We start from the raw sequence: 11,588 nt of genomic DNA, 5'->3' as shown, positions 1-11,588 counted from the left end.
GTGTACAGCAATCTCTTAAAGTACTCTTAAAGGACAGCAATATTGTGTCACATTTATTTCCATCAACGTAATCCATCATTGTCAAAACATGGTTAAATTAAATATGAAACAATACTTTGTAAAGGCTAAAGATACAAATATACTGCATTAAAGAAGACAAGCTTCCATGTTTTCAGGTAGTATGATTCCACAGTAGGCTAATGAATGCGTAGAGTGATAGCCTAACAACACAGAAGAAGTTTGTCTGCTTGAAGTACTTTAAGCACTTTGTTACCCATCTGGTTTGTGATAAATATGTCACTTTACAATGTGTCTTTTTAGCCTTTAAATTTATGGCAATCCCTCTTGAACAGGACTACACAGCAACAAGGTCCCACTTGCTGCTAACCTCCACAGTTGGCCTGTGGATGGTGTAGATGCCTCCTCCTATATGGAGTCGCTATAGCTGCCTCACTGACACATTGAGGCGTTTCACAGTGAGGGCGTAACGCATGCGGAGGAACATGCTTTCCCTTCCAGGTCTGCTTCCAGCCCAACTGGCGCCCCAACCAAGTTGGAGTTCAGAGTTTCTTCCAGCTTCCCATCTGCGAACACAGCCAATTATGTTTGTTGGAGCACCCGGCCAAGCCCGAGTCACCAAGCAAGAAAAGAACACCATTGTGGTTGGAAGATTTTACCCTGGCCCTGTGCCATTTGGATGCTCCACTTTAGCCTTTATTAAATATTGTTTCATATTTATCTATGTACAATGTACATTTGTGTACATTACAAATAATATTAATGCAGAATCAAATATTTTTGGCAGTTATGTATCTTTTTATGTGCTTTGAACTTTGGCGATTAGTTTTGGTGGAACGCACTATAATATTCTTGAAGTTACAGTTTCCTGTTGATATGCATGTAAACACATTATGATGATGGTGGATAATGGCGGTAGAAGCAAATGTGAAAAAAAACAAAAAGATACACAAAAAGAAACCTCAGAATCCACTGGTGGTATCCTTCAACCTTAAAGGATAGGTATATATATCGGACACATCTTGATCCACAGACATAATGTGTACTGATTTGCGTGAGTTAACAAAATCTGTAGTGGTAGCAAAACAGTATTTAACAAGGGAAAAATATTTGACTCTATAATCTATGGTTCAAGAATTATTGGCCAAAACATGAAGCGCCCCGTTATAGGGCCACCATGGGTACATTTGAAAAATGTGGGGCAGAGGTTAACTGGGAGTGTACATGCATTCGTGCAAAGTTTAACGCGGATTGGTAAAACAGTGCCAGAGATGAACTGTTCACAGACACATACACAAGAGACATACATACAGATGGATGGACAGACAGACAGGAGCGAAAACATAGTCTCCGACCTTCGGCCATCCGGCCTGATGGAGACAATAAGAATCAGCAGCAACGTGATAATATTTCAATACTAAGCTATCAGTGAGGTTGTGCTATGCCCGATTATAAATGATGGGAGTATGGAATGGGTGTTATATGGCATCATCATAACGTCTGGGTTGAAATGTTAATTAACAACAATGATGATGTTTTGGCTGTCCCCAATGTTTTGGTATGCATGAGTGTATGGTATAATTATGCGTAGGCTGTCTGTTCTAAAAGTGCACAGGTTGTTTACATTAACAGTGAACGCACAATGTTTTGGGATATAATTAGAATTGTAAAATAAGTGCTGTGCCTCAGTGGTTGTGAATGTACACTGTACAATGTACGATTCCAAGATAGAATATGTGCACAAAATATTCCTCAAGCCCAGGGCACACAAGACCATTTTGTGACGGGATCACACTAGCCAATTGGTGTGTATGGTGCAATGAAACACATGACATTCATGGGCGAACCATCATACACGGTACGGGTTAACAGGGTTGAGGTTGTTGATGAGGTACTGATCAAATAGTTGAAAACCCTTTTAATCTATTTGTAACTACGGTTACTGAGAAATTCTGTCAACAGACATATAAACACCCCACAAGGTGAAAAACAATACCAGCCATGCTGTTGGGACTGGTAATAAAGACTGGCAATAATAAGCCAGTTTTGTACATTATAAAGCAATGATCAGAATATTTGTCTATTTTTGTATGCATGCTGTCTACCCAAATGTTTGTAAATGGTTTTGTATTCCTGAGTGTGTGTGTGTGATCTGGAGACAGCTGGCATCAACCTCATTTCACATTGTGTTTCTAATGTTTATTTTACCTTAACCACTGACAGTTATTTTTAAGTGTTCTCTGGAAAATGTGAATAGTGGTATTTATGAACTCTACAAAGTACAAGCATGCTTTGTATAACGGAAACAGGCCATGCCATTTGACATTGAGGTATACAGTAGTCTATGCGATACCACATTGTAACTAACTTACCTTTTTTTTTTATCAAATAAACTATGGCATGGTCATACAGTACTTGAACTCATTCACTAAATGTTCTCAGTCCTATGTTGTATTCAGTACAGTTAAAATGCAGATTTATGAAGAGTGAATCAAAGCTACAAATCAGATTTGTGCTGAGTGTCAATTAAACTGTAAAGCAGTGCTGTGTGCATTTCAATTTTATAAAATCAAATCCTTTGTGGAACATATATGTGGCACTCAGAAGAGGAGGAAGGATGGTTTAATGTAAGTTAAACCAATAGTATCCCCATTTTGTATAATGTAAAATATAAATATATATAAAGTATACAACATACATGTTTACATCGTACGTTTTTAACTTTGAACTTACATTACTACATGTTTTTGATATTGGATAAAGCTATGGTTAGCTGATTGCAGTGATATTCGTAAAGACCCACCAACACAAATAAAATAATGTCTGTTTAACACCATACACTGTTTATTATATTTGAAATTTAGCATTTATTAACAATAAATATTTAGGTAAATTAGGTAAACTCTACACTTCACTCATTTGAAAGACAGGCAAAAATGATTATGCAGATGAGTCAAAGACAGTTAATAGTAACCACATGTGACCAAAATAATTTAAATTCATTCATTCATCAATTAATTTATCACAATAACTACAAATCTACTGATTGCTGTTTGTATTGATTTCTCTTGTATTTTCGTCATATGCTGCTGTTGATCCGTTCAATTGCTCTGACATAGGATAAGTATAGAAGTCAGGAGAATTACCAGAACACCACTAATCAATCAAATGAAAATCATCATTTTGCATTGCAAGCAGGATAAATACACATACAATTTTGAAAACTTGCATGTTCACATTTTTAGTTGCTTTTAAATTTGAACTAGTTTTCATTTACTACAGTATGCTTAATGTTGGAAAAGGCTACTTGTTAAAAAAAAGTGATACAGAATAGGAATACTTGGGTACATTAGTTAACAACATACACAACACACCACACCACACCACAACACACCACAACACAACACAACACAACACAACACAACACAACACAACACAACACAACACAACACAACACAACACAACACAACACAACACAACACAACACAACACAACAAAACAGTGATCTTGGCTACTGCTTTGGTGTTAGACTATTTATACCATGGAAAGATTTAAATAGTCTTATTCTTACAGATTTTAAACTCACACCATACATCATTGGATTAAGAATGGGAGGAAAGATCAAATGGTACAAAGACAAGAACATCTTGATTCCATAAGGCCAACGGCTTATATTGAATCGACTCTGTATTATTTCAAAAAAGCACCCCACAGAGAAGTTTACTAATGCAAACAAGTGTGGAACGCATGTTTGGAGAGCTTTTTGCTTTGATTCTTTGGATAATAATGCACATATCTTCAGGATGTGTATGTAAGAGTAAAATGTTGTGATTAGCTGTGGAAATGTATATACAGCTACAAAAACTAACCCTACAATGTTCAGGACAGTTGTATCTGTACAGGAGCGTTTTACCAGTGCATAATTGACACAGTATAACTTATCTATGTCTTTCTCACACAATCGTAACTGAATTGTTAAAATGGTAAAGATAAGAAATGCAACAACGGGATAAAGCCAAGTTAAAGTGATTAGTTTACACACTTTACTCAGTGACATGAGTGTGTGATACTGCAGTGGATAACATATGGCCACATACCTATCATAACTCATTGCTGCTAGAATTGTAAATTCAACAAATGCATATGTATGTATGGCAAAAATCTGTGTTTGACACCAAGGTAGAGTTACCTCATACGAATTTGACAACACAGTGCTCATTACAGCTGGAAAAAGAGCAGTGCCTCCATAGAGTCCATTTGCAGCCAAGTTACAAATAAAGTAATACATTGGTTGATGCAGTGCCTTTTCAATATAGATCACTCGAATCAATAGCAGATTTTCAGCAATAATGGCAATGTATAAAAGTAAGAAAATGCAGAAATACATTGGCTTTTGAGCTTCCATTCCATAGTATGCAGAAAGCACGACTGAAGTTACTGCAGATGAATTTTCCATGCTGTGATAAAACTGATAAAGCTGTGAAGAGCATATATTATGCATAGCCTACAATGTATACAAAATGTATTTTGTCTTCGATGAGGGTGATGTCCCCTCCACATCTTAACTGACATGAAACTCTTTTATATTCTTCACTCTTCATCTCTACAGAGATTCAGTCATGTTGTTTTCACAGCATTCCAATGACGTCCAGGCAGTAACTTCTCCCTAAAGAGCTGGCTGAATAGCAACAGCTGAAATTTTTTCCTATTTTGTTTTTGCTGCTCAAGTTGTTCATATTTTTTAAACTTTGTGTTCCTCCTATAGATTATATGTAAATGCATTATTTTATAGCTTTTATTGTATTCTCTCTGCTATCCCCCCTTCCCCCCATATGGCATGCACACGCACTAAATCAATCAATCAATCAATCAATCAATCAATCAATCAATCAATCAATCAATCAATCAATCAATCAATCACTCAATCCATCAATCCATCAGTCAATCAAATTATATTTATCTCATGTCTTTTGACAGTTAAAGGAATAGTTCACCCAAAAAATTACTTATTTTCTGTCAATTACACACCCCATGAAGCCTTGAATTCATGTAGATGTTTTAGTTTTTGTTGCATTCCTAAGCCAATAATTTGATGACCGGTGGAAAGATGCTAATGTCTCCGGTAGGAGGCTCAAAGTTCGAACTTTGAGTCTCCCGCCGGTCATCAAATTATTGGCTTAGGAATGCGACAAAAAATTCAAACATTTCCATGAATTCAAGTCTCCATGGGGTGTGTAATCGATAGGAAAAAAAGTCATTTTGGGGGTGAACTATCCCTTTAATAACAAGTATAGGGCGAACCTTTACTTAAACTTGTACATTTGGAGATTAAGTTAGTACTCTAACTTCTTAGTTAAAGCACTTCAATAGCCATTAGTGGCACTATTGATCACAGGAAGTGCAGAATGACTTGAGTAACTCCCAGTACAGCCATTTCTGCCTTTCCTCTTACACCACCGTTAGGTGAAAAAGGTCCACTTGTACACATGTTATCTCAATCTAATAGGCGAATTGCATGACACTTGCTGAGTTGCTGAGTGCAATCAGTGCTTGAGGAGGGGGGGGGGGGGGTGTTGGGTATGGGGGGGTGGGGGTTACAGCGGTTTGAGGGGTGGGACTATGGGAGAGTGGGGTTGGGGTTGGGGGGTATGGGATTATGGGGGGCTTTTGTGGCCAAAGGCCTGGAGGGCGCTTTTTTCTATTATTGTCTCCGCCAGGCCGAAGGCATGGCAGAGAGTATGTTTTACCCCCTGTCCGTCCGTCCGTCCGTCCGTCCGTCCGTCCGTGTGTGTGTGTCCTGTCCGTGTGTTACCAGCTAATCTCCGGCACCGTTGGCCCGCTCGCTGCGAAACTGTGCACACACACTCCCTCGATGCCAATTCAGAACCTCTGCCCAAAATGTTTCACATGGGCATGTTATAGCACCACCAGGAGGCCGATTTGTGCAAAACCCATTTTTTTACATTACTCCTACAGATTTTATAGCCTGGTAAACCCTCCCTCCGGAAATCTCATTTCTATTTGATTCCTGGAGTGAGTCTGGCATGAACCGCCTCTCTGCAATATTGGCTGTGTATGCCAAACGGCCGCGCCTATCAGCGTCGTCGCTCATTGTTCTGTGATTGACAGCTTACGTTGGCCAATCAGGTGGCGAGTTCGAGTGAGCCCAAAACACGAACGGCAGCCATCTTTTTCTTGTGCGGCCAATTCTCCGCTATTTTTTTACTTCAAAAAGCTCTCTAACTTCTATTTTGAGGCACGGAATTTACTTATAAGATATCGTTTGGATAGAATTTAGTTGTTTAACTTCATATATGTGGTCAATTAATCATGACAAAGCCTATTTAAAAAATAATAATTAGAGAACCGGTAGGGGCGGGCAGTGACACCATTGTACCCGAAAAAGGCAACCCATTTTGGGTATGGCTGTCTCAAAAGTCCCGTCGCGTCGCATTAAGACTGGTGAACTGCTGATTGGCTGAAGGGGAAAAATTATCATTGGCTGAAGGGGTTGTCAGTCAACGGTATTACTCCCGCCCAACTCCAGCACAGCCAATATTGCAGACAGGCGGATCAGGCCAGACTCACTCCTGAAATGAAATGGAATTGAGATTTCCGGAGGGAGGGTTTACCAGGCTACAGATTTTATCCAAACGTCATGCAAATGTGTACACAGTATCTCTATAGTCATGTTGTGTGTGTGTGTGTGTGTGTGTGTGGTGTGGTGTGGTGTGGTGTGGTGTGGTGTGGTGTGGTGTGGTGTGGTGTGGTGTGGTGTGTGTGTGTGTGTGTGTGTGTGTGTGTGTGTGTGTGTGTGTGTGTGTGTGTGTGTGTGTGACAGATCACATCAAGGGTTTACTTAGTTCCATTTCATATTTCAATCAGTTTTTCAGACATTGAAATCAACTGGGCTCAAAAAGCCGTTAGGCAGGTAAAGAGAATGGACCAATCAGCTTTCATCCTGAGAACGACAGCGTTACTGCTGCTGGTGGCATGTGTGACAGGTGAGTACAATCTAGATAATTTCAAATTGAAATGATCTAGATCTACCATTTAAAATGTAAATGGACGATTAAGTTTGTGCTTTGGTGTGTACAGTACAGAGACCAAGTACTGTAGATATTTATTATGTCTTATTTATTTTTACCATTATCTTATTGGGTTATGTCTAATATGTACTCTGTGAGCAACTTGACATGTATATGAAAACATACTTGGACAATAAAGTCAGTCAATATATAAATAGTTATTGCATAGTAGTAGTGTAAGTACTGGAACAGTGAACTAAACTTGGTCATTAAATTCCTCCAGTGTAGTTATCAGAGGCAAAAATCACATTTTATTGCTGTGGAAAAACAGCAATAAAGCAGACATTAATGACTTAAGCCCCTATTTAATAAAAAATAGCAGATCTACAAACTGACAAAGTGTTGCAACACGATGCCTTGCGATCTATGGTCTAGGATCTCTACTCGCAACTGACCTACTGAGCAAATTCTGTTCAAGCTCAAACTCACTTTCTTTTTCCATTTTGAATTGACTGTTTTTGGTATAAAGATAAGATAAACCTTTATTGATCCCTGTGGGGAAATTCACAGCATGAGTCAAGTCATAAAATAAAGATTAAGAAAAGAACACAGGACAACTGCACTTGGTCTCTGAATGACAAAGTTAACATGTACAGTATATCACCAGTTAATATGAATACTGTATGAATGAATATACATCTATTGACAAAGAATATATTAATAGATACTGTATAATATAGGCTATCAACAGGATCAATATATGAACAGTGTCAACAGGCTTCAGCAGGACCTGGGTACAGAACCTTGGTCTAACAGAGCCTATAAGATAAGACCTTTATTGATCCCGCGGGGGAAATTCAGGCGCTAAAGACACTTCAGGTTTCAGGACAAGGAGAAAAAAGTACAGTAGATACAGCATATTCAAGGCAACAAAGAAATGTTTACAGTCAAAGAAAAAAAAAGTATGCAAATAGGATTGCAGCATAAAATATACAATATACAACACTAAACACAGGCAGTGCTAACATAGTGCAAGACAGGTAACAGTACAAGAGAACACTTGTTATCCAACATGAGCCTCGTTATACATCTTCATAGCTAACGGCACAAAGGACCGTCTCAGTCTACTGGTTGTCCCCGGGGGGACATTTCCCCTGATGCTGAGCCTTCCCACAATCTCCAAGTGAAGGGGATTAGAGTGGTTGTCCATAATAGCATCCAGCTTCCTCGCTACACACACCTTTATCACCTCCTCCACCCCTTCCAGGGTAGTCCCCACAATGGAGCTAGCTTTCCTGACCAGCCTATTCAGGTTGCTCATGTCCGCGGCATTAATGTGACCTGCAAATAAGACAGAGCTAGCCATCACAGACTGATAGAACATCTTCAGTATCCTGTTACATACGCCGAAGGACCTCAGCCTCCTCAGAAAGAACAATATACACTGGCCCAGGCTGTAGAGGGCATCATTTGGACATACTCAGTTCCATTGGGGGGAGGGATATCCCCCCCCACTTTTGGGATGAAGAAAAAAAAAGAAGAAGAAACCTCCGACATCTTCATGGAGTACATTTTTTGTACCGAATTAACCGAATTAACCGAATTAATGTAACTAAAACACCCCAAAAAAGTATGCACACACACGGAACACGCATGGAACGTCCCCTTCGGTTCTAAAATGCCCTCTTATACCCATATACCTTGACCTGCTGCCTTACTGATGTTGTTCTGGGCGAGCTGAGGCCGCACTTAATCAGTAGTGACTGAGGAACAGGGGAGGGAGCCTGGCTGTTAACGCAGGGGACAAATTGAATTTTGACCTTTTGGCAATTGGCAGTGCCACTTGTCCATCAACAGTGGGTCAAACCAGACCAAAGAATATAATAGTGAAGCAGGAGACCAAATACAACCACAGCAATTGTATAAGTTTTATTGTATTAACATACATGGACAAAACATTTTATTCACTAAAATAAGTTACATAGTGTAGCTTTAAAGGTACTGTAAGTGATTTGTTAATAATAATAGTTCTATATTCCCATATACCGAAAATACATTTTCCTGTCAGGATACCAATTTCTTCCAATCAGAGAGAGATGCAGGACACAGGATAAATATATAACATTTTTAATGATTAAACAAAAAATGAGCAGACAAATTGTGGGGTTCGCTCCCCTGATTAGATGAAATTTGTTACCCATCTGAAAATGTTTCTTTCTGTTGACTAAGGAGCTGGAGAGATGAGTAGACCCCTGTTACTGAACAAACCCTATAACAATGATTACTATCGGAATAGAGTTTTAACCTTTTAACAATACATGTTTTATTTGAACCAAAAACATACCACTTACAGCACTATTAAAAAGAATATCCTCCTGATTGTGCCATAACAGCATAACTGTAGGGTACTCTGTAATACTTGGCTTTCCAAAAATAGAGAGGCTGTTTGGGTGTATTCATGATGAAACGGTTATGGCCATGATGCCACATTGACCTTGGCCTTTCATAATGACCATATGTACAGTAACTAAGTAATTATTACTCAGAGTAGTCATCTTGAGTTATCAACACAAGCAATAAAGGCAGAGCAGAGTTCAGCAACAAGGAAAGATGAATTCAAAACAAATATGGACCGAACTGTGAATGAATCCTAAACAAGTACTTTTAATTGAGAGATATAATGTATAATGCTACCCAACTGTCTTCTGAAAACTGAGGTAATAGGAAGTTAATATGTTCATGACAATTGGGAACAGATGTGACATTTGAGTATAATAAGTGCCTGATGTTAGTAGATTGGTGATGATATAGGAGCTAGTTACACTACTCATATCTGAAGCAAACCCTGTACACTACTCATATCTGAAGCAAACCCTGTAGGACATATTGAACTGTGACTAACCTTTTTAAAAATCATGTTTACAGACAGACAGACAGACAGACAGACACAGACTCACGACCCATATAGTTCCATGCAGTAAAAATTATTAAGTGCATAGCTAAAAGATAGGCCACAGAACAAAAATGCCATTAATTAAAGTAGAATGAACTGCATTTGAGCAAAAATAATTCAAACTGATCTTCTTCACTACAAATGTATTGATTGCTATCCATATTGCTTGTTATTGCTCTATTGCTACACATTTTGATCCATTCAACTGCAATGCATAATCATAAACGCCAGAAGTAAAAGTGAGTGAAATTTGTGAAAAATCATATTAGATACAAAACATTAGTTGGTTGTTTGAACTCGTTTTTTAATTGACAACATATGATTAATATTGGATAATGCTACTGATAAAATGATTGCAGTAATATTTGTAAAGACCAGCCACACAATTGAAACAATATCCAACAGCGTAATTATGCTCATCATATTTATATAGAGGTATTTGAAAATGTGCATTTATTAACAATAAATATTTAGGTCCAGTTAGTCCACCCTTCTCTTCTATTGTTCATTTGAAAGACAGAGGCAAAAAGAAGATAAATTAATCACAATTAATACAAATCTATTGATTGCTGTTGTGGTGGTATTGACAGAGCTCCCAGTACAGCCATTTCCACCTCTGTTAGAAGAAGAATTTCCATTTGCACATATATCTCAATCTAATAGGCGGATTGTATGACCATTGCTGAAAGTATTCAGGATGTTGGGTATTGGGGGTGGGAGTTACAGCGGTACGAGGGGTGGGAGAGTGGGGATGGGGTTGGAGGGTATGGGAGTATGGGGGGCTTTCCGGCAGGACGTGGCCAAATGGCTGGAGGCGCTCAATTTTATTTTATTTTGATAGATTGATTGATTGATTGAATACTTTATTAGCAGGGTTGTTAACAGTACAGGTAGTACAGTCAAAGGTTATGCTAAAAGGACCAAAAAGACCCAGTGGGCTTGTTTCCATTGTGGTCCATTGTACTCAATTCATCAGTAATTAGCTGGCGTAGATCGAGTGACCATGCGTGATGAGTCAGCTATAGTTTTGTATCATCTGAGTCTATATTTACCCATAAGTCACTAGTTATGGGTAAAGGATTTGGAAACTTCCCATGCGACCTGCCAGCTCTGGAGGTACTGAACCCCTATACAATGGAGAAAACCCTACCGGGTGTTCACACTCAAACCCAAAAGCACCAACGAGGGCGCATCAAAACTATGTAAGTGAGGGAATGCTGAAGGCGACGCCCAACTTGTTGCAGCTCATACTGGTGCACACTGGTGCCCTTAAAAAGGGTCCAGGACGTCGCCATTCCCTAATGGAATGAATGCGCAGTCATTCCAGCAGGCCACACCCAGCCCTTGCTGGAATATGCCAGACCAATAGCATCCACTATCCAGTGAGAGAGGCATTGCTTAGTGAAGGGCGTACCCCTGTGAAGTATCACCCACTAAACAAACGGTCACCTGCGTGACAGCGCGGCCGGTACCAGCGGAGCTCAGCCCTACAGTGCAGGGCACAGAGGGCACCAGGCATTTTCCTCTGCATCAAATAGTTCAACCAGGTGGCGACCAAAGCATATCCAGATCTGTCCTATCATCCCGTG

The 11,588-nt window shown here is 39.2% G+C and overlaps 1 protein-coding gene across 1 annotated transcript; it reads right to left on the bottom strand.

The window, feature by feature from the left end:
• Nucleotides 1-471: 471 nt before the first annotated feature.
• LOC308090735 (olfactory receptor 51L1-like) lies at nt 472-4,474 on the bottom strand (the record flags this gene model as incomplete). Its single annotated transcript, XM_080435999.1, has 3 exons — nt 472-584; nt 1,243-1,294; nt 3,605-4,474. 3 exons carry the CDS (start codon nt 4,472-4,474, stop codon nt 472-474), a joined length of 1,035 nt encoding a protein of 344 aa, XP_080292125.1.
• Nucleotides 4,475-11,588: the final 7,114 nt, after the last annotated feature.

This window comes from Gymnoscopelus braueri (assembly GCF_963280865.1).
Source record: "Gymnoscopelus braueri genome assembly, chromosome: 8".
In the NCBI taxonomy this organism is placed as follows: domain Eukaryota; kingdom Metazoa; phylum Chordata; class Actinopteri; order Myctophiformes; family Myctophidae; genus Gymnoscopelus; species Gymnoscopelus braueri.
Note: the sequence above shows the minus strand (reverse complement) of the source record. Positions and strands in the feature narration are given on the sequence as shown.